Source organism: Aquarana catesbeiana, linkage group LG06, assembly GCF_042186555.1.
Source record: "Aquarana catesbeiana isolate 2022-GZ linkage group LG06, ASM4218655v1, whole genome shotgun sequence".
In the NCBI taxonomy this organism is placed as follows: domain Eukaryota; kingdom Metazoa; phylum Chordata; class Amphibia; order Anura; family Ranidae; genus Aquarana; species Aquarana catesbeiana.
Window position 1 is genome coordinate 108,238,643 of NC_133329.1, and position 24,619 is coordinate 108,263,261.

At 44.4% G+C, this 24,619-nt stretch overlaps 1 protein-coding gene across 1 annotated transcript in view; it reads left to right on the top strand.

Annotated features, from left to right (window-relative positions):
• Positions 1-1,720: 1,720 nt before the first annotated feature.
• ATP6V0C (ATPase H+ transporting V0 subunit c) overlaps positions 1,721-24,619 on the top strand; it is a 30,727-nt gene continuing 7,828 nt past the window's right edge. Inside the window, exon 1 of the mRNA XM_073636640.1 lies at positions 1,721-2,071. Coding sequence (XP_073492741.1) covers positions 1,993-2,071 — 79 coding nt within the window. The 5' untranslated portion in view covers positions 1,721-1,992. The remainder of the gene's footprint in view (positions 2,072-24,619) is intronic.

Sequence of the window (24,619 nt, forward strand, 5' to 3'; positions counted from 1 at the left end):
ACTGATAGGTGACACTGACACCTCTTTTACAACATAAATAATGTGACAAGGAACATCCCACTTCCTCTCCTTTTTACTCTTAAATATGCACTAGACACTTTCACAAACACTTGCTGCTTCAAAGACTCTTAGAAATATGTAGTTACATAGTTCCCAGATGTGTACAGCTTTATCATTTTTTATTTTAAGTTCTTCTCTGTGTTCTATTTTTGTATATTTATAATTATGTTTAATTAGTATGTAGCGCAGTGGTCCTGCCAAATACGGCATTTCATTGTACCGTATGTCCACACGTCTAGTAGAATGACAATAAAGCTTGACTTGACGAGGAGGCACTGATGGGCAGAACTGATGGGTACTGATTAGCAGCACTGGTGGGTACTGATTTGCAGCACTGGCGGGCACTGATTGGCAGCACCGGTGGGCACTGATTGGCAGCACCGGTGGGCACTGATTGGCAGCACTGGTGGGTACTGATTGGCAGCACCGGTGGGCACTGATTGGCAGCACTGGTGGGCACTGTTGGAACAGCACTGATAATCAGGACACTAATAATCCATGCCCTGATTACCAGTGTCGATGTCTCTTTAACACAAGACGATTATCGGCTCTCTTTTTCCTTTCTCAAGCCAATCAGCTTGTGTTGACATCCGTGATCAGCTGTCATTGGACACAGCTGATCACGTGGTGAAAGGCTGCTGTGATTGGCCCTTTACCCAGATCTGTGATCAGCTGAGTCCGAAGAACGGGAAGAGCGTTCACAGGAGGAAATCCATGTAAGCCCTTCCGGCAAAGTAAGCCCACGCTGTAGCCGTCATTCGGCTAGGAAGTAGGCGGGAAGTGGTGAAAAGGGTTAGCTCACCTTTACTAAAAAAAAAAAACTGCCTATGTAGGTAAGGGGCGTCTGCACATAAAAACAAACTGTGCAGCTATGACTAAAGTTGAATGATGCCCCTGTTTTATGCATAGGCCATTTACACATCTTATGAAGCCTGACTGGAGAACTCCCAGGATGTTGCTAAGGACGTTGCTAGGTGAGGCCTAGATTTACTGTTCACCTTCACCATCCCAGGAGTGAGCTCAGAGCTCCTGCATCAGGGGTGGAGGGAGAGCATGTGAGGGATGTGAGGGGTGTGAATCAGAGGAAGAGCTCACTCCTGTGATGGCGGAGGTGAGCGGGAATTGCTAGGTCTCTCTTAGCAACGGCCTAGGAGATTTCCAGTCAGACTTCATGAGGTACATAAATGGTCTACATCTACAGAAAGGACAAGATTTCAACTGTGAACGGTGCTAATGTACATAAGATGGTTTAGTGTGTGTTGTGGTAAGGTGTGCACTGGATGAGGCCTCTGACTGGGCCCTAAACCCCTCAGATTGTCAGGGAGTGTATTTTTATTGACTTGTATTGTATTTCCCTCGTATTAGCCCCCTATGTGTCCTCTGTACCTGCAGGCTGACCTCTTATTGTTATCAGTGACTGAAAAGTCATCAGATCCAGTGCTGAGCGCCCATCCCCCCTTCCCCTTTATGAACCTGCCTGACGCACCTTGCACCTCACCCTACCGGGCCCTCAGGGCACCCCGTGCCCGCTAACCGAGTCCTGACCCGGGAAATAAAACTCCACGGACCTCATTAACCCCTCACATCCCACCACCAACATCCCTCCACCCGCCTACAGAACACCTCGGTCCGCCGGTGGGCGTGGCCAGCAGGAGCAGGGAAGCGCCGCGTCACGTGACCGCCCCGGCCGGCCGCCATTTTGTGCTGCGGTGAAGTATTTAGAGCAGAGAGCGGCGCTTCACCTCTTCCAGTGTGAGAGGCGCACCGAGTGTCAGCAACAGTCCGTTCCCTTCCTCCTTCCTCCTCCCATAGAATCCGCCGACACAGCTCCCTCCCCCCGGCCTCTCTGTCTTCGCTTCACCCCCCCACACACACCGGAGGTTTATTCGTCCACCTTCAGTCAGCGGACACAACCCGGACCAAGGCGGCACCATGTCCACCACATCCACCGCTCCGGAGTACTCCGCCTTCTTCGCCGTCATGGGCGCCTCGTCAGCCATGGTGTTCAGCGGTGAGACCGAGAGAGAGATGTGTGCTTTACGGCCCGACCTCCTCCCATGGGGGGGGGGGGGTATTATAGGAGGGCGCCTCCATTATAGAATGGGGGGGGGGGGGTATAGGCAAGGGGCCTTTATTATAGATGGGGGGGGGGGGGGGCGCATTGTAAGGAGTCTCCAGGGGGGATTTATTATTGGAGGGGGGGCCTTCATTAGTGGGGGTATTATAGGTGAAGGGGCGTTTAGTACAGGCAGAGGGCCTTTAATATTGGGGGTGCTTAATTATAGGGAGCCCAATATTGTGTGTTTATTACCGTAAGGGGCTTCAATATGAATTATGGGGAGCCCCAACTTTATTTTTTTGTTTGGGGGGGGGGGGACTTTATTATAGGCACGGGTCCTCTACTGTTGGGGGAGAAAGGGGGGGTTTTATTAACTAGAGCTGGGGCTTTATTAGAGGGGGGGTATTATTGGGGAGGAAGGGGGGTCTTCATTATGGGGAACCTCCATTATTGGGGAGGAAGGGGGGTCTTCATTATGGGGAACCTCCATTATTGGGGAGGAAGGGGGGTCTTCATTATGGGGAACCTCCATTATTGGGGAGGAAGGGGGGGTCTTCATGGTAGATTATTATAGGAGGGGGGGCTTCAGTATAGGGAATCTCCAACATAATTTGGGTTAGGCAGGATGGTTAATGGGGAAGATTATCAGGAAAGGGGTTTATTGTAGGAAATAGGGAAGACTTCATTATATTGGGCGACAGGGTGGTCATTATAGGGAGCTTCCATTATAGAAGAGGGTGCCTTTATTATAAATGGGGTACTTTTTTTAGGAGGGGGTGACTATTTTTTTTTTTTTTTTTTTTTTTTGAGGGGGGGGGTTATAGGTGACAATATCTGCTTGCTTTATGGCTGATGTGTGCTGTCATCACTGTGTGTATGATTTTGAATGGGGGTTGTAGTGTCTATAAGATTTCTATGTTGCCAGCAGTCTGTATGTTCCAGTATAGATCCCTCTGTATGTTCCGGATGACACAATGCAGTGGCGGCACGGTGTTGTTTCCTGTACTCGGCTGTACGATGGAAGGGGCGAGGTGTTGTCAGTAATGGACAGCCTGCAGTATCTTTTCTTCAGGCCGTCAACCTGACAAAGGACGAGTTTTTTTTCTTCCCATGTCATTTCTCCCAGTACACCATGCAGTGACTGGGTTGCTTAGTACATGAAGGGGTTACAGTGTGAATGTGTATCTATATGTGATCTCCTTCTGTAGATCTCATTCCCAGTACAGCCTGCTCTTCTTCTTCCTTCTTGTCATGTGACCCGGCTCCATCCTGCCATCTTTCCTCTCTTCGGTTCACTGGCTGCCTGTACTAGTCTCCTCCTTCTGTGTCACACTTCAGTTGTATCTGCTTCCACAGCCTGAGCCTATTCGGGATTTTTGGCTTTTTTTTTTTTTTTTAATTTTATTATTTTTTTATGCACAAATCAGTGGTACGCCTGTTTGATTGGGGTGTGTGTCTCTTCCCAGAAGGGGAGCCCAGTGTGTGTGTGACGTCACTGGGGTGATTCCAGCAGCTTGTCACATGACTGCAGAGGGAAGAAGATCGAGGGGTGGGGGGGGAGGGGTTGTTCAGGACTAGTGAGCTGTCCGCTCAGCCTGTGTTCAGTCTTGTGACTTTCTTACTGGTTGTCAGTGTAGTGGGGACAAGGAAATAAATGGCTTTTTCCACCCAGCTGTAAAAATCCATTGTGCTGTTGTCGCTGCAGATGAAGAAATAGACTTGTTTTGCAATGACGTGATAATCACGTGCCTGTTGAACAGTTTATGAAAGCTTTCAAGGTTTTTTTGTATAAGGAGCTGAATTTCCGTTGGAAAACAATTCCTAAAATGAAGTAGAAGCTTGCTGATAACAGGCATTTATCGAGTCCTAACAATTCACAGGGTGGCACACCGTTCATTCACCTCAGTTCTTGCCCTCAAGGAGCTGACAATCTAAGGTCCCTGTTACACACTGGGCTCAATTTTAGATGGGAGCCAATTAACCTTCCAGTATATCCTTGTCTGGAGGAAACCATGCAAGCCCAGGGAGATCATGCACGCCATGTAGACGCTGGCCAGGATTCAAACCATGGACCTCAGTGCTGCCCATAGATATGATGGTAATGCTGGATAGCGGGGCCTAGCAGTACTCCACCTTTAGGCCCCTTTCACACTTATACGACTTGTCCCACGATTTTGTACTGCAAAATCATATGACAAGTCATTCTCCATAATTTTCAATGACTACCATTCATATTGGCACGACTAAGTCGTGCCGACTTCAAAGTAGTCCCTGCACTACTTCGGTCCAACTTCCATACGACTTGTACTCCATAGACCTCAATGTTAAACCCTCAAGTAGCATGCAAATCGTACCTGAATAATAGACACTATTTCAGCACTACTTTGTAAGCACAAGCTGAGAATGGTTAATGGCAAAGTAGTACTGCTCCCAAATGGCTGCAAAATCGCGCGACTTTGAAGTTGTATAAGTGTGAAAGGGGCCCTAAGCTGGCTGTGCACTAGATTTCTGAATGGACATTCCTATAAATGCTTGTATGAAAATTCTTTGTGCATTCAATGACTGGGTGAACATCATTCGAAAACGGCAATGTTTTGTTTGCTCTTTTGGGATGCATGTCATTTCTCAAATCAAAGCCACACTAAGATTCATTCATTCAAGAGAAACTCCATCCTGCTTCAAATTTTGTCATCACTGGTCAAAAACTAACTGATCTCACTAGTGTATGGCCAGCATTACCCATAGTGACCCTATTTCCTTAAAGCAGTATAAGGTCCCTTTCACACTGCCAGAGGCCGCCAGTGGATCTCTCTGCTGACCCCCACCGAGCGGGTGGATGACAGGTCCATCTCTGCTCCGCTGATGAACGGACACAGCATTGCTGTTTTCTATGGGGCTGTCAGATGGAAAAGGACCGCCTGTCTGTTTCCATCCCACTGTCACCCAATGGATCTCCATCTGACTGTTTTTAGCGGACAGGATTGGATGCCAGCGAACACGTTCACTCTATAGAGCAGTGGCTTATTGGATTGCGTCCACCTTAAAAACTGACAGATGGACCTGATCTGTCGATCTGTGTGAGACTCACTTAAAGTGGGGGGTGTGGGGTTTTTTTGGGGGGGTTGCGCCCCTAGACAGGCAATGCCATAATGGCTAGTCTGCACTGCATTTTGGCACACAAGACTTGACTGTCATAATGAGCACTTCAGTGCTGTGCTGTCACAGATCCTGCTAGTCCCAGGCACTTCCATCACCTTGGTCTTCCTTCCAGGTTCCGGCTGTTCCACCACCTGAATGGCCAGGCTACAATGTCACCCCTGCACACATGGTAATTGCATCACCATGGCAGACAGCGGGTGCTGTTGACACCCTGAGCTGCGTACATGTGTAGCTAATAGGGTCTCTGTTAGCAAGTTTTTAAAGTGGGTTTAATACAGTTTTAACTGTAATCTGTTACCCAGTCTTTAGGTTTACATAGATGGCCCATTAAGCCTAGGTTTACACTGACTGTGGGTTAGAAATTGTGCCAGTTCAGCTAAACTTGCATGTTTTCAAACTGTGGCCATACAGTCCGACTTCAGGGGCGATTCAACAGACATCTGTGCAGGTTCATGCACAAATGTCTAAACAAATCACCCCCTGAAGTTGGCAAGAGTAGTACAGGAATTCGTTTTGGGAATCGGTGCGGCGCTGCAACTATTCGGACAGTGCCATTGCCAGCAATAGCTGCTGATTTGGCATGCGATTCAACATGTCAAATCGGCCCAATCTGAACGTGGGCTTAGACTGTTTTGCTGCGTTGTGGTAGATTCCTGCACGTTGCTTTAACGTGTGGTAGTTTGTTTTAAGGTGCTGCAATTATGCTGCCAATGCAGATATTACCAATCACTTTTTTTTCTTTTTTTAATATGGCAATTGGCCAGAATGATCAGATAAGCTTACATCTGTGGAACTCCTTGTAATCTTTTGTACATTGGAGTCCTGTTAAAAATGTGACTAGGCACAAATTCTTTCTGTACTTTGTGGCTTGATACTGAGGGCCCATTCACACCGGAACATGCATGTTCCCGTGCATTCTGGTTTTGCAGCCCATTCTTTTGAATGGACTGCAAAACACACTGCAATGCAGGAACGAAAGCAATACTTTTTTCAGAATGCACTGCGCCAAACTGCATGGTACTAATACCATGCGGTTTGGTGCCTGCAAATGTGCTGCGTTTGCAAGGTGAATTTGGGGTGCCATTCACCCTCACTCTTGCAAGGGCAACGCATTCCCCTGTGGTGTGGGAAAAGCGCGCAGAACACCCCTTACCTGCACCACATTTTGGTGTGAATCGGCCCTTAATCTTTTTAGACTTCAGATTTCTGGGTTAAATCCATTACCATTTTAGCTATCGAGTTGCTGCTTCTTAAATATTATTTAATAAAGTAATCTTTATCCTGCTTTAAAACAAGTGTGGCTGCTGCAATGATTGTTTCAAGATGGTCCTTAATTGTATTCCTTAATGGCTGCTAGAGATGCCCCATGTCGATATGACCTCAGTAGTTGACTGATGTGGTGGTGAAGGGCTCATGCACATCATGTATGACTTTTCATGGGGTATTGTTGGCAGCAAGATCTACGTAGAATCTTGTCTTGGGAGCATGTCTGAACTTTTATGTGCAGATCAGGACGCTGGTGTCTCCTGCCGCCTAGCGTCATTGGTATTCATGGCTTGTGGGGGGGTTATGTTCACTGTACGCCTGTAAACATTAGTACAAACGCTTTCATGCGTACAACGTTGCATACAGTCCATAGCCGTGACTGGATGCAGATCTCTATCACCAGATTACAAAGCTTTGTGCATTGGCCAGTAGCATATCACAGTTGCATTCAGATCCGTAATAACACAATAAGCATCAACTGCAGTATCATCTTGTACATGTGTGCATGATCCTTAAGGCCTAGGTTTAAACTATATTCAGAGGAGGATTCAGGGCAACTTTTTCAGTATTCTAAATCTGGTTCTCAAATTTCACTTGTCCTGATCCTATTTGTCTTTAGCACCACCTTAGTGCCACACCAAGGTCATTTGTAGAGCAGCACATCTGTTTACTATAGCTGCTATCAAATAATTGGCTAGTCTTTTCTAAGCCCTTATAAAAAATCTCAAATATGCTTAACTTGTAGGTCTAAATGTAATGACAAATCAATAATTTGATCATGCTATAAGATCATTAACGAAATTAGTTTGCACGTGACCTTCAAGAGGTTCTAGTTTCCTTTGTAAATGTTCTAGATTTATTTCCCTTTATAGAAGACGGCACCATCCGTCTTGTAGATTTGATAAGTCTATTTTTAGAACGGTCCTTGCCTGGCTTAATCTTTTCTGCAGTTTCCTTTTCTTCCTGCTGATCAGTGAAGGTGTGCAAAATCCTGTGTACTGACAGATGGTGTGATCACATCCCTCCTTCCCCCATATATGCTTCATGTTAACACTCTGCAAATTGGTGTGGGAGAAACTCATCATTAGTAAGCACACTTTTGCATCCACACAATCGGATTCATGTTTAGTCTGAACTTATTCTGAAATTCAGTAATCGTGCTCCTAAAAGGATCTTATCTTCACATGTGCCATTTATCTGTGCTAACCAGACTTGAGCCTTTGGTCCTCTGTGCGTTCAAGTTTCTGAACATGCCAGGCTTCATATCTGGGTGTGTAAATATCTGTTGGTCATTTTACAATCTACATTTATTTTCAAATGGTTTCCAGGTCAACTTAATGGCTGTAGCTATACAGTTTTGATACTGAAGCTTTGATAGATGAGGCCTAAATCTGATGGGTCAAATGTGTGTTGGATATTGCTGCATTTTCCTGCGCTAACCTTTTTGAAAGCCATATAAGTTGCCTTCTGTTGCTTGTTAATGATTGGTAGGTAGAGCAGTTTTAGAAATGCAGTATTTAGGTTTGTTTGGCAGAGTACATTTTTTCATTATGCTATCTGCTGATCTTGTGCTTTAAGTGGTAACTGCTTACTGCAAGGCAGTAAAATATTTGGTAAAACATCAAATTAAAGCAGAGTTCCACTTGCTCCCCCCTCCCTACTTCTGGAGATGGGCTGTGGCCCAATCTGCTGGAAGTTCAGCCCCCCCCCCCCCCCCTCCAGAGCCGAGCAGCTCTGTGTCCATTCAAACATGGAGCTGCCATTTGGCCCTGTCTCCTTTCTCCCAATTGGCTAACCAGCTTTGATAGCTGCGGGAGCCTATGGCTCCACTGCTGTGTCTCCCTCAATCAGGAGGGGAAGTCAGGGATGGCCAAGAGACTCTTGGACATCGCTGGACAGAGGGGGGTCCAGTAGGTATTAGGGGGTGCTGGGAGGCTGCTACACACAAGGCTTTTTACCTGAATGCATAGAATGGAAGGAAGAGGGGTGAAGAGGAATGTGGCCTCCAGTGGGGACAGCACAGGCAGGTAAGTGTCACATAATGGGTTAGTATGCGATGCATACTAGCCCATTGTGCTTTTACTTTGCAGGGAACAAAAGTAAAACCATTAGGGTTTACTTCCTCTTTAAGGCTAAACGGGCAATTCCACTAAAAGAACAACCTACCTGTGTATGTATTTTGCCTTCAACATAAAACCACATTAAACATGTGGCAAAAAGACTACTTGTGAAATAAAGACTTAACACTCAGTGCAAGTACACTGAGCCACGGCAAACTGCCCAAAAACCAACAATAGTGATTTGGGATGGGTTATTGGAGCTAAAACGCTTGGTGCTAAACTACCTTTTTTATTTTAGGAAGCCCAGATGTAAGTGGAAAGTGATCTTTGGCTGTTTAAATGCATTTGTCTTCATCTGGTTATTAAACATATTTACTGCTAGTATGATTGAGTTTGTTTTTTGTTTAAACACTAGTCTGCACTTTTTGTCCTCTGGTTTGTGGATGCTGGACGTGTGGGTTTGTGTTTAAACCTACAACAAACCAACTAATCATGCTAGTAGTAAAAAGTTGCTCAGGCAAACTAGTTCTTCCTAGTATAATTCAACCTTAAGCCAAAGAACTGGTGACCTTGATTGGTCCCCTCCTTTCTGCAGTAGCAGCATTTGGTAAAGCTGAGCGCCAGACAGATATTAAAGTGATTGTAAAGCTGTTTTTTTATTTTATTTTTTATGTACTCATCTGCTCTGTGTAGTGGCCCTGATCCTTCTCTGGCACTCCGGTTTCCTTAGTGTGCAACCATGGGAAGCTGCTTCTTATGATGGCACACCTGCAGGCTCAAGCCCTGCTCATTGGCCCTGGATTTGATGACCCTGACTCCTGCCTTATGTTCATATGACCTTAAAGTGGTAAACCGGAAAGCAAACCTTGATTATATTGCAGCTTACCAATTAAACGTGATGGCTGAATTTTTTTTTCAGGCTTCTAGTTTCATCTCTTGATCCAGCCAGTTACACTATATTCACACCTATGTGTTTGTTGAAGATTGTTTGAGCACAGCAGCCCATTCCCTGCACCTTTTTTAAAGACTCAGCTGCAGGAAAATCAGCCTCGGTTGTCTGCGAAGAGCAGAATGTTTTGATTGTGGGTGGTTTTCAGAAAAAACGCACCTACAACCAAAATGTTCTTCTCTCGTTTTGTGTTGGACAGAGAAACTGACTGCTCCAGTCGGAGGCTCTGTACGAGCAACCTCCCTTGCTGTTCTATTGTGTTCTGGCCCCTGCCAGAACACTCCGGTCAGCTTTCTCAGCCATTGGCTTTGGGTGCTGATCGGGAGGCGGTCGGCTGCTGGACAAAAGCCAGCTTCTGCGGCTGCCACACACAGGCTGAATGTTGGCTGGTTTTTATTCAACCGACTGCACAACATTTGGCCCATGTGTACTAGGCTTAACCACTTTAAGACCAGGCCTATTTTTCAAACTTGTTTACAAGTTAAAATCCTATTTTTTTTTTTTTTTTTTGCTAGGAAATTATTTGAAACCCCAAACATTATATATTTCTAACACACTAAAGAGTAAAATGGTTGTAATAGATTTTGTCACACCGTACTTGCGCAGCGGTCTTACAAGTGCACTTTTTTGAATTGATAAATAAGAAAACGGTAAAGTTTAGTTTTTTGGGGGGTTTTTTTTCTGTGAAAGATGTTAAGCTGAGTATGATACCCAGCATGTCACGCTTCAAAGTTGTGCCCGCCTGTGGAATGGTGAAAAACGTACCCTTAATCTCCATATGCGATGTTTAATAAAAAAAAAAAAAATTCTACAGGCTGCATGTTTTGAGTTAGAGGAGATCTAGGGCTAGAATTATTGCTCACTATGATTGCGGCGATGCCTCACATGTGGTTTGAACAGTTTTCTTATGCGGGCGCTACTCACATATGCTTTTGTTTCTGCAAGCTTGGCGGGATGGGGCGCGTTTAATAGTTATTTTTTTTTTTTTACCTTTTTTTATTTTACTCTGTTCTTTAAAAAAAAAAAAAAAAATTGTCACTTTTATTCCTATTACAAGAAGTGTAAACATCCCTTGTAATAAAAAAAAGCATGACGGGACCTCCTTCAATATGAGATCTGGGGTCAAAAAGACCTCAGATCTCATATTTACACTAAAATGCAATAAAAAAACTGCATGAGGGGGGGCCCTCTCCCGCCGCAGATAAAAGTGATCTCGTGGCGAATACGCAGCAGAGACCACTTTTATCTGAAAGTGGACCGCCTGCTGGAGAGGATACTGGGGTTATGGTAGCTAGCTGCTGCCATAACTTTGTCCCTCTTCAAACAGCTGACGTATGACGGCGAGCGGTCCGTGGTTAAAGTGGTTGTAAAGCCTCAAGTTTTTTCACCTTAATGCATGAAGGTGAAAACCTTCTGTGCTGCAGCCCCCCTTTACCTGAGTCCGATCCAGCCATGTGCACAAGTGCAGCAGCTCCAGCCACTGTCGCTCTCCTCATTGGATAGATTGATAGCAGCGGGAGCCATCCCCCAATATTACCTGAGCCAGATCTCGATCCAGCAATGTGCACAAGAGCAGCTGCTCTGAATCATTAGCTTGGACTCTGAGCTCTGTTGCAGCTAGTAAGGGAGTGGGGGGCAGGGGTGAGCCTTGTTCTGTCTTAGAAGCTTGGTGGTATGCATGCTTGCCCCATAGCAAGATGCTATGTGCATATACAGTGCCTTGAAAAGGTATTCATACCTCTTGGAATTTTGTCATGTTACAACATTAAATGTATTTTATGTGTTAGACCAACACAAAGTGGCACATAATTGTGAAAAAGGAAAACAGTAAATGGTTTTCTAAATTTTTTACAAATCTGTGAAAAGTGTGGCGTGCATTTGTATTCAGCCCCCCCCCAGTCAATACTTTGTAGAACCACCTTTCACTGCAATTACAGCTGTAGGTCTTTTTGGGGGTGTCTCTACCAGCTTTGTACATTCTAGAGTGAAATTTTTGCCAATTCTTCTCTGCAAAATGGCTCAAGCTCTGTCAGATTGGAGTGTCTGAACAGCAAATTGCAAGTCTTGCCACAGATTCTCAATTGGATTTAGGTCTGGACTTTGACTGGGCCATTCTAACACATGAATATGCTTTGATCTAAAACATTCTATTGTAGCTCTGGCTGTATGTTTAGAGTCTTTGTCCTGCTAGAAGATGAACCTCCACCCCAGTCAAGTCTTTTGCAGACTAACAGGTTTTCTTCTAAGATTGCCCTGTATTTGGCTCCATCCAGCTTCCCTGTCCCTGCTGAAGAAAAGCATCCCCAACATGGTGCTGCCACCACCATGTTTCACAGTGGGGATGATGTGTTCAGGGTGATGTGCAGTGTTGGTTTTCCACTACATAGCGTTTTGCTTTTAGGCCAAAAATTAAAATTTTGGTCTCATCTGACCAGAGCACCTTCTTCCACATGTTTGCTGTGTCCCCCACATGGCTTCTAACTGCAAACTGACTTTTTATGGCTTTCTTTCAACAATGGCTTTCTTCTTTCTTCTTGGCCTTTTCCATAAAGATCAGACTTGTGGAGTGTATTTGGACAGATTCTCCCACCTCAGCTAAGGATCTCTGCAGCTCCTCCAGAGTTATCAATGGCCTCTTGGTTGCTTCTCTGATTAATGCTCCCCTTGCCTGGCCTGACAGTTTAGGTGGACGGTCATGTTTTGGTAGGCCATACTCTCTCCATTTTCAGATGATGGATTAAACCATCTCTGTGAGATGTACAAAGCTTGGGATATTTTATAACCTAACACTGCTTTAAACTTCTCAAACTTTATGCCTGACCTGTCTGTCTTGTTCCTTGGTCTTCACAATGCTGTTTGTTCACTAAGGTTCTCTGACAAACATGAGGGCTTCACAGAACAGCTCTGTCTATACTGAGATTAAATTACACACAGGTGGACTCTATTTACTAATTAGGTGACTTCTGAAGACAATTGATTCCACTAGAGTTTAGTTAGGGATATCAGAATAAAGGGGCTGAATACAAATGCACGCCACACTTTTCAGTTTTGTTGCTGCAATTCTGCATGAAAAACAGCAGTGTGCACCTAGGCACTCTGTGCCCACAGCTTCATAGCTGAGATTAGGGCACTGCTGCCTCTGATTGCTAGTCCATTTGATGTCACTGCTTTGCTACTCGTTTTTTTTCTGCAGGCTCTGATATTGGGATGTTAAAGCCCTGCCTCTACCAAGATGACCACGTCACACTGGCAGTGCAGAACAAGGCATGGCAAGTCAGCTTATCGTAGATCAGGTGCAGGAAAACCAAAGGTGATGGTGGTTAGTCCTCTGGTTTTTAGGTTCGTGGGCAGACTCCTCATGCAATAAGCAAGGTATAACCCTAACAATTTTAGTTGGCTGTTCTAGCTATAGCCAGAAAAGATAGATCAGATGCAGTTTTTAGAGTGAAGGGAGGGTTATAACGCCGCGCCCCCCCCCCCCCCTCTCCATCTTTGTCCCATTTGAGAGGTTTAGCTTCACATCCTGTCCCATAGCTAAAACAGGAACTGAGGAAATCTCTGCAAATTATGGAAATACAGGATTCCACAACTACCTTCTGCCACCGTGGCTGATGGTTTTTAGTTTTGAATGAGCTGCGACTGTGCTGAGCGCTCTCGTTCATTCACAGGCCCTGCAGCTTTCAACAGACAGCCCATATGAAGGGCAGAAAGCTGTATGGTTTGTCTGCAGAAGCCTGACATTGCACCACTGATCACAGGTGCAATGCTTCCCAGGCTCCTGCAGGAAAAAAATACATGCACTTTTTTTCTTGACAGATGAACTTGTCCTATAAGGTGCTGTGTGTACTGGCTTTCTTTAGAATGGTTTATGTATACATTTATGGAGCTTCCGGGGGAATCAAGCTAGAGCAGTTTTTGCTTTGCGGTGATCTTTAAAGTTAAATGGTCCAAATCTATCCAATCTATCTTTTGGATCGATATGGCAAGGCTAGAACTTTTTTTTTTTCCAAAAAATATATGCTCTGACTTGGTGTCTGCTTACTAACTATATGGGTCTCAACTAAGGCCCTTGACATCACCAGAGGGCCCCACTTAATGTTTAGTATGTACAGTGCCTTGAAAAAGTGTTAATACCCCTTCAAATGTTCCACATTTTGTCATGTTACAACTAAACACCTAAATGTATTTTATTGGGATTTTATGTGATAGACCAACAAAGTGGCATAGAATTGTGAAGTGGAAGGAAAATGATAAATGGTTTAACTTTTTTTTACTAAATCTGGAAAGTGTGGCATGCATTTGTTTTCAGCCCCCCTGAGTCAATATTTTGTAGAACCACCTTTCACTGCAATTACAGCTGCAAGACTTTTTGAGAAGGTCTTTGCACATTCTTTTTGCAAAATGGCTCAAGATTGGTTCACTTGGTTCACATAGCACCAGTTGGGCTTGCAAGTGGGGTCTATGTGGATACTTCATGTGCATGTGATATCAATTTTAGTTCAACAAGACTTGAGCCGCATGCACATAATGCCTACGCATGTAGATTTACTCAAATTGCAGCAAAATATTTCAAACAATGCTAGATTCACTTATATGCAAGTGTTCATCAATGTATACGCAAGAGAGCACAGTGTTGACAAGGCTTGGTGTAGTAGGCTCTTCGTCGTTCATAAGCCTCGCTGCTGAGAGTGCTTAGGTTTTCATGAGCTGGCAGTTTGCAGTATACCTACTGAGAAAATGCAGTGCTTGAAATATCGCTTTTGTGAAGTAAATATGTACACTTTTGACACGTTCAGTCCAACTGTGCAGGATGAATTTTTAATACAATTTCTACCCCCCCCCCCCCCCCCCCCCAAAAAAAAAATATTTATTCAGGATTTATATAGCGTCAATTTGCGCAGAGCTTTACAATAAGAGGGCAGACATTAGTTACAATTCAATACAGGAGTAATCAGAGGGCCCTGCTCATTAGAGTTTACAATCTAGAAAATATGCCCCCCACTTTACACTTTACTAGTGTTAAATGCTACGTACCACTTTCATACATAGCTTGGTTAACTGTCTTTTGCATGTGGTAGCCATAAAGCTGAGATTGCTTTTAAAATGGCAGCATTTCATTTGTACCTGTAACACTTTGGACTGTTCACACAAATGAGCCTCCATCTAGACAAACAAAAAGGGGGGTGGGGGGTGGGGAGATGCAGGTCAGCAGAGCTGAAAGGTCAGGAAAATGCAGCATTGGTTTTGATTGAGCCAAAATGTGAAATGTTAATGGCACCAGCCACAATGATCGGCAGATGAGCCAGAATATTTAGATTAAAATAAAAAAAATGTAGACAACCAGGAAGCGTTTTGAGACCTAATTTGAATGTGAATTGGCAACTTCATGCTACCAGTGAAAAGTTGGTAAGTTGACAATGCTGCAACTTTGAAGCTAGAAATTATGATAGTTCTCTTTTTGTAGTTGTATGACTTTCCCTCCTGTTTTGCCAAACACTGTTCTAGGCCCCTTTCACACAATCTGCCCACAAAGATCCGCCTCTCAATTTTTCAGGTGGACCTGAGCAGGCCACCCATTGACTTGTATGGGCAGGTGGATGTCAGCAGATATGTGTCTGTTGACACCCGCTTGCCATCCAATCCAAGATCCACTGAAAACAGACGAATGGCGATGCGTTCGCCCATCCGTCCAGCAGATCAGATGAAAACGGACATGCTGTCTGTTTTCATCCGATCTTCCCATAGAGAACAGCAGGGCTCTGACAGGTCCATCTCTGCAGTGAGTATCCTCTTCTTTGGCTGGCGGTCTGGTTTCCAATAATAGTGGTCTCTGTGGCGGATTCGCCGCAAGATCACTTTATTAGTGGCGGTAGAGGGACCCCCCTCCCGCCGTGCTCCAGTGCCCCCTCGCCACTTACCGGAACCCTCGACAGAGGCGACGGGATCCTCCCTTGCTGGGTATGGAAGCGGGTGAGGGGAAGATGGCCCCCACCCGTCTCCATAACATTGCAGGGCGAAAGCAATGTCAAAACATCACTTCCACCCATAGCTTTTAAAGGCCCATTTAAAAAAAAATAAAAAATTTAAATGACAATTTTTTTTATTGCATTTTTGTGTAAATGAGATCTGAGGTCCCTTTGACCCCAGATTTTATATTTAAAGCGGGGGTCCACCCACACCACCAAAAAAAAAATATTAAAAGCCAGCAGCTACAAATACTGCAGCTGCTGACTTTTAATAAATGGCCACTTACCTGTCCCAGGGTCCAGCGATGTCGGCAGGCGATGCCGAGAACCCGCTCAGTTCTCGGCAGCTGCCGCCGCCATCCTAGGTGAGGGAATCAGGAAGTGAAGCGTTGCGGCTTCACTTCCTGGTTCCCTACTGCACATGCGCAAGTCGCGCTGCGCGTCCCAAGTGGTCCCCGCTCTCTCCTGGGAGCCGTGTGTTCCCAGCAGACAGCGCGGTGGGGACGGGAAGAGGCATAGACTCCCATGGGAGTCTATGCCGGAAGTGGGTGCAAATACCTGTCTTAGACAGGTATCTGCACCCCCCTCCCCCCTGAAAGGTGCCAAATGTGACACCGGAGGGGGGGAGGGTTCCGAAAAGCGGAAGTTCCATTTTTGTGTGGAAGTCTGCTTTAAGAGATTCTGTCATGCGTTTTTTTTTTTTTTTTTTTTTATTACAAGGGATGTTTACATTTCTTGTAATAGGAATAAAAGTAACTTTTTTTAATTTTTACACTGTTCTAAAAAAAAGTTAAAACTTTTTTTAAATGCGCTGAGCTCGCGTGCAGAAGCGAACGCATACGTAGTGCCTGCATGTGAAAACGCTGTTCAAACCACAAATGTGAGGTATCGCTGCGATCGGTAGAGCGAGAGCAATACTAGACCTCTGATTCAAAAGGTGCAACCTGTAGAAATTTTTTTTTTTTTTAAGGGATAAAGTTTGTTGCCATTCCTCAAGCGGGTGCAATTTTGAAGCGTGAAATGTTGGGTATAAATTTACTCGGCGTAACATTCTTTCACAATATAAAAAAAAAATGGGCTAACTACTGAACTACTGTGTGGGGTGGTTTTTTTTTTTTTTTTTTTTTTTTTTTTTTTATATATTCAGAAGTGTGTTTCTTTCCAAAAAAAGTGCACTTGTAAGACTTCTGCGCAAATACGGTGCAACGACCGCCATTTTATTCTCTAGGGTGTTGGTAAAATAATGTCTAATGGTTGGGAGTTCTAAGTAACTTTCTAGCACAAAAAAATGTTTTTAACTTGTAAACAACAAATCTCAGAGGCTTGGTTCTTCAGATGTGTGTGGAGAGAAGAGGCAGGAAGGTCAACCACATTCTATGCATTAAGGTGAAAAAACCTTCTGTGCTGCAGCTGCCACCCTCTTACCTGAACCCGATCGTTTCAGCGACAAGCACAGGAGCTCCAGCCGCTGTCTCGGTTCCTCATTGGTTAGATTGATAGGTGCCATTGGCTCCCGCTGCTGTCAATCAAATCCCGTGACGGGGGCTGGGTCCTGCTGTCAATGGATGCAGCAGGACTCTGAGCGTGCCTGCAAGAGTGCCCCCATGGAGGGGGCACTTGAAGAGGAGTCAGGAGTACTGCTGGAGGACCCTAGAAAAGGGGGATTGGGACTGCTCTGTGTAAAACCCTTGCACAGAGCAGGTAAGTATAACATAATAAAAAAAAAACAAAAAACTTTACAATCGCCTTAGGGCCACGCATGCCCCTTTAGGGACGGGGGGGGGGAACCCCACTGCCAGCACGTTCAGGAGCAGCAGCATTTTGGCACAGAGCCTAACTCTCGTCAACACTAGTCGTATTTGGTGCATCAGTGTTCATTTCAGTGGCCAGACGTGCTTAAATGGGTTTACTAAACGTGGCTCGAGGCCTGTTTTTAATGCTGCTGCCAGAAGAAAGGTGTTCAGGAGAGCCAGGCAAACACCCAGTGTACATGAGGCCTACAACCAAACCCAAGTGCAAAAATCTTGATATCATGACAGATTTACTATCCGCTTTGACCTTCTGGGCTCTTTAGCTGTGACTTTTGTACTGGAGTGCTTTTTGCATGCTATCCTCCTTCCCTCCATGCATTGATGATAAATGATCCTGTATTTTGTTAGCGGAATTCAAGGCATTTTGTGATTGAACAAAGGGTGGTCCTGTTTATTTGCTCCTCTCCCCTTGTCCATTTACAGAATGCCTTGTATTCTGCAAATTTGAGTATAAGATGTTTAACCACTTCAATACCGGGCATTTTCACCCCCTTCCTGCCCAGTCCAATTTTCAGCTTTCAGTGCTGTTGGATTTTGAATGACAATTATGCGGTCATGCAACACTACCCAACTGTATGTGTGTGTATATATTTATATTTATATATTTTTTTTTTTTTCATCTTCCCAACAAATTGCTTTCTTTTGGTATTTGATCACCACTGGGGTTTTTATTTTTTGCGCTCCAAATAAAAAGACCGAAAATTTTGAGAAGGTTTTTCTTTTCTGTTATTTTTGTAAATAAGTGTGGGGTTTTTTTTTTTTTTTTTTTTTTTTTTTTTTTTTTTTTTTTTTTTTTTTTTTTTTTTTTTTTTTTTCTTCACTGATGAGGCGGCACTGAGACATCCCTGGTGGTCTCCGGTGATTATCAGCACAGGTCCCCACCATCAGGAGAGCAGCCAATTGGTTCTCCTCTACTCGCCTCTGTCAGTGTGAGTGGAGGAAAAGGCAATAAACAGCTCTTCCCACACTCTTCAAAAGGGTTGAGCACCTCTTTTAGAGGTAGAACTTTTTGCAGAAACTATTGCTAGAATCCAAAAGCACCCTAAAGTAACAATGACTTTAGGCTTGCAGTGATAATTTCCCAATGGGCATCTCTGCCTAGTGTGACCAACCAGGTCCACCACTGGTACCTGGTGCATCACTGTTGTGTCCTTTACTAATTGCCAGGGAGGCCTGTTGTCCACACACCTAACCATGATACCTGTAGTTCTCAATGAGATTTGATGCTACACACCAAAAGTCCAATCAATCTGGCCATATGCTGCAAATTTTGATCAGTTTATGGTGAGCCAGCTGCCATTTGATCAGTGAATGGCCTTGCACCGCCATCTCACCTGACATCCTTCGATTTGACAATTGAAATGGCTAAGCAGAGAATTGTCATCCAATCACTCAGTTGCTGTTTAAATTAGGTGCCAGCTGTCAAAATACACTAGTCAGTGAGACTAGTCTATCTGTGCTGTATAGTGTGAATGGAAGAATATTATTGCATGTGGATTTTTTTTGTGTTGTATTGTGCATTGTCTGAGGCTTTTTTTCTTGTGGTGATCAGGTCTCCATGACCCAGTGAATACACCATCAATTTCTACACCACGGCTTTCCGCGCATTGTCAAATCTTAATGCTGTGCAAGTCTGTTTGGGTTTTTGTTTTTCCCCCAGATAGCGGTTATAGTGTGTGTGTATAATTTTTTTTTTTTTTCAAACTGATGTGTTTAAAGGCCTAGTCCATCTGCAAAAATGTACCTACAGTGCGCATTTAATAAATTCTTTACATTGGAGCATGCAGAGCATTGCAGCTGTGATCTATGCATCATCATGGGTGCAATGCTCAGGCTCCTGCACTGTTTGCATCCTAGCTCCAGGTCCATGTGAAGGTACTGCCCTTCAGTAATTGGGCTAAAGGAAGTAAACCATGGATTACAAGTGCAGTGATGACTCCATGAGTTGTTGTGTTGAGGCAGATGGGGCTTGTAGCCTTCCTTTCAGATACCTGTAAATGGATAACATGGCTGTACAGGCAGGGCCACACACAGCCATGCTAAATTCAAAGACACCTTTGTGATTCAGGCAAGTGGGGAATGCAGTTATGCCGGACAATATGGCTGAAACATGGTCACAAGATTAATTCTTTAACATGCATATATTTTTCAGAATAGGAGTTGAGATTTACTTTCCCAATTTGGGAATAGGTCTATTTGCTCTCCAGTATTGATGCTATGGTGAGTTCAGTGGTGTACTTCCAAATCTGTTTGCAGCATTGTGGGTATATGTTGCATAGTTCTGTCTGACATTTGCTCATCAGCACAGATCTAAATCCTTTCGGCTCTCAGATCACACTCTGCTCTGTGGTCTATTTCTGCAATATGTGACATCAGATTCCCACCCCTGCTTTCTGCTGAGAACAATTCTTTCATCTGTGTGGTGTACACACTGTACAAGACTGCTGCAGAAAAACGGGTACAACTTGGGCTAGGTTCACACTTGTGCAATCGGAATTTATTTTCAGTGCAGTTATGTAGTGTAACTTGAAGTGGTTTGCATGTTCTATGGGGCCAAAATCTCACTGGAATTGCATCAAGTAGTACAGGAACATTTTACAATAACATTATGCTTGGCTGCATTGATGTGAATGGGCAATATTGAAAACAATGTTTTCTGTTGTGTGACTCAAATTGCATCTGAAATCGCACTAGAGTGACTGGAGCTTTATTTAGCTGTGCATCACCTGAGGCCAGTCACTTTGCTGGGTATATGACTGTTTACATTCATGGTAAAGCATCGCCTATGGAAAATTTTGTCTAACAAAGTTAGTTGCAGTTTCATCGGCAAGTGCAATTTTAAGGTTTGGCATGAATGTGACCTTTTTTTATCCAAAAACTGGGTGGTAATGTTTGCATTAAAATTTTAGAGTGGTGTGCATTTTCTGAAAATATGGGGCTTGATGATGGTTATTGTGTGTAAATTGACTGTGGCAGCATAAAGGTTAAAACAAAAGTCCAGGCAAGCTAAATACTCTGTTGTAATGTATGTATATATGGGAACGGTTTAACTGGCAAGTTTTTTTTTTTTGTTTTTTTTTTTTTTTTTTTTTCCCCCCATCCAGTTTCTAAGACTGTCTTCTATAGTTGGAGCAATATAGACTCTGTGTTGCTTTTTTGCGTGGTCTAACCATTTTATGATCATCCCTACTAGATGTCTTGATTGTGGGTTCTCACAAACCTAGGAATTTGCCATATAAGTGATGAAAGCAGTCGTGTGATTGTTCTTTCCACCCTGGAATGTGACACATGATCTGCAATGGAATCACTTGATCGACTGGAACCCTGATTATCTGGATGTTCTGGTACAAGTGCATTGTCTCCAAAGACTGTCTAGTGCAGGGATATGCAACCAGCTGTTTCGAAACTACAAGTCCCATCGTGCCTCTACCCCTGGTTGTCATGCTTGTGGCTGTCAGCCTTGCTATGCCTCATGGGACTTGTAGTTCTCCAACAGCTGGAGGTATGCTAATATCATATCCCTTGTCTAGTATCTTAAACTTTGTGCAATTAGGGCTCATTCATGTGCGGCAGTGACTGCCACTCCTGAAAAGTGATTCACTCAGAATGCTTTCAAAGGTATCCCACAGGTGATGTGGTGATAATGCTGCCTGATTTAACTCTATATTACTGTACCCCTGCATCATCACAGTGCCGTACATTGCACCTGATTAGGGGCTGTCTTAGGGCAGTGCCATAGAACAGCATTAATAAAGACCACTGCTTCGGGCCATGTTGAAACTATCGCCGACACAGTGGTAAGTGCAGTCAGGTCCCAGGGGTGCTCAGGGTCTAGTAAGTTACCTTTTCCAAAAAAAGTGAACTTGCTTTTTTAAATTGTTTTTTACTTCAGCACCACCCAAATCCATCAGGATGTTTCCACAATTCTTAGTGCTTATGAGCTCTAGTGTAGTTTATTTTTTAATATCTGGTAGGACTTTTCTAAGCTTTCAGGTTTTTAACTTGACTAGATCAGCCAGAAAGGCATGCAAAACGTAATGCTTTCAACTTTTGAAGTTAAACCAACTACGTTGGGGGTGCATCTTACAGTGAGTAGAGAAAGTAAGGTAGACCCACTGTATAGACTGCTTATGTAATAGTCAGTCTGCCCCATGTCTATCCTTTATAAATGGATACTGATTTTAACACTGCCCATATTGATGAGGTCATGTTTAAAACCTTTTGCTAATGTAAAAATTAGTTCAAGGACAACAGATAAAGGTTCCTTGATCTTACAGCAATTCACATTTGAGGCCAGCTACAAAAGTTAGATGCAGGCATACCCCACTTCTTTTTATACCAATTGACCATAGCATGTATGTAAAATGAAAATGTTCTTGAAGTGAAGCAATACCTTTTTTTTACTTCTTGCATGTACTGCATTGCAATAGTCACGTACAGACGTAACTGATTACCTAGGCAAGCTGGCCAACCCCAAAATCTGATGTGGCATGGCAGTGCCATGCCAAGCTGGCCAAGATTTCCCATTGACGCCAATGTTAAAAACCGGGAGCTGTGCCAAGCTAAGATTTTCCATAGACACAAATGTGTCAATACTCACAAGTGTACGTAAGTGGGGTATGCCTGTGTTCTGTCAAAATGGCCAACTCTACAAACTCCAACTAAACTTCCGGTTTCTTTAAACCATCAGTAATTGGAGATTTTGACAAATTGCTTTTTTGACACAACACTGGAAACTGAATAGTCCAGTGCACAATATTATGAGCAGAGATTGTTGCTCCAATACTAGCCAACAAAATGGCCGCCTCCGAGGCGGTGACAACTTTGTCTTTGTTAGCTGCTGTGCTGTCAACGGCTGCATTTTCCTGTACTGTATTTGGTTGCCAGTGTTGTCCAAACAGCAGTTTGTCCATCTTTAGATACTGATGGTTTAAAGAAACCGGATGTGACGTGGTTGGAGTCTCTGACCACTTGGCTAATTTGACAGAACACCTGTAATGGTCTGAGAGGTCTGTCCTTTTATTGTATCGAATCTGGTTGATAGCTTGTGGAGGCTCCATCTGGTGAGTGCATCTCAACATTGTCAGGATCTTTCCTGAGCCTGGTGTAGATGGCGCACAGTAACCGGCTATCAGCTGACTTTGAGCCACTTTGAGCACTTCTACTTCTGTGACTCTGATGTGAAGTACTGGCAAGAGGTTTTGCCAACCTCCTCCTTTTTGTAAATTCTTTTAAAAATCAACAGCTTTTATTAAAATACCTGCTAATCCTGCCATGAAGGTTCTTGAGGCCTTTGCTGATGTAGAGTGACAGTGCGGTCTCCCAGGAAAAACAAGGCATCAAGGCAGACATGTTCCACACAGTATCATGTGCTTAATCATTGGCAATGAATAAGTGTATGCTAATGTGTGAAACATGTCTGCCTTGATTGTCGTTTTTCCTGTGGTGTCACTTGGATGGATTAATAAAGGATTTGTATTCATCATCTTGGAGTGTAGCCGTTTCTTCCTTTTTTGCAGTTTGTATGGTGGGTGAGTCCTTCAATTCACTTCATCATTCATTTGGATTCACCCACCTGAGCGGTGTTCCCTGTTGTTGGTTGTTTGTTTTTTTTGTTTTTTTTCTCAATTCACACCAAGGTGATTTGAATTGTGGGTGGAATCATCACAATTCTGCCTGTAATTCCAAATTGCGACAAAACTAACTAGTTTGATGCCATTACTAGATGGCACCCCAAACGCAATGCAGTTGCTGTGTGAGAACTCGTGCCGCAGCACCTCGGGGTGCTGTTGTCCAAAAGAAGCTCCTGTGACTCAAAGGAGCAAGTGTCGCGCATTGATTTGCTGCAAATGCAGGGTGACTTATTGCTGCAAAATTGCGACACATTTGGGGTGCCATTAAGTAATTCCGCCCGCGATTCAAATTGCTTTGGTGTGAATGGAGCCTTCGAGTTAGGATTTTGGTGAACTTCTACTTCACTTTCATCCAGTTGGGCCACTCAAATAAGCAGTTCAGTGTGTGGGGTTTTTCTTGTGGGGTGATTTTTTTTTTTTTTTTGTAGCAGATCACAACTTTTTAGCAGCAACAAACTGCTACTTGCCAGCAAAATGCCAGTGACTTTAGCGATTTCTGCTAGCTACAAGTTGCAGTTAATCACTGGTAGGGTTGTCCCGATACCGATACTAGTATCAGTATCGGCACCGATACCGAGCATTTGCCCAAGTACTTGTACTCGGGCAAATGCTCCCGATGCTTCCCCCGATACCTGGAAGACAGCTGTGATCGGTGCGTGGGGGAGTTACAAGATTCTCCCCCAGCGGCTTTCACCAGCTTTAGTGACATACAGCGGTGATCGATCACAGCTGACTGTCACTGCATCCCCCTCCGCTGTCCCCCTCCGTTCCTCTGTCCCCCTCCGCTGTCCCCCTCCGTTCCTCTGTGCCTCTCCGCTGTCCCCTCCGTTCCTCTCTCCTTATCTGTCCCCTCCGTTCCTCTCTCCTTATCTGTCCCCTCCGTTCCTCTCTCCTTATCTGTCCCCTCCGTTCCTCTCTCCTTATCTGTCCCCTCCGTTCCTCTCTCCTTATCTGTCCCCTCCGTTCCTCTCTCCTTATCTGTCCCCTCCGTTCCTCTCTCCTTATCTGTCCCCTCCGTTCCTCTCTCCTTATCTGTCCCCTCCGTTCCTCTCTCCTTATCTGTCCCCTCCGTTCCTCTCTCCTTATCTGTCCCCTCCGTTCCTCTCTCCTTATCTGTCCCCTCCGTTCCTCTCTCCTTATCTGTCCCCTCCGTTCCTCTCTCCTTATCTGTCCCCTCCGTTCCTCTCTCCTTATCTGTCCCCTCCGTTCCTCTCTCCTTATCTGTCCCCTCCGTTCCTCTCTCCTTATCTGTCCCCTCCGTTCCTCTCTCCTTATCTGTCCCCTCCGTTCCTCTCTCCTTATCTGTCCCCTCCGTTCTCCCTCTCAGTTCCTCCGTCCCTCTCCTCCTTTTGTGTATGGATAGTCAGCTGACTCTGTCCATTCACATAACTGAAACATTGTAATCTCCTGTGAATTACGATGTGTCAGTTTATGAATGGAGAGAAGCCGCTGTCTTCTCTCCATTCATTCTCAGTGCAGCTGAGGCTGCAGAGAAAGGGACTGGGGAATCTCTATCCTCTGTCTTTTTCTCTGTCTCAAGGGGGAGATATCAGAGGTCTGTTAAGACCCCTGATATCTCACCAAAGCCCCCCAACAGGGCTGATTAAAAAAAAAAAAAACAATAAAGAGTAAAAAAATATTATTGTAAAAAGTAAA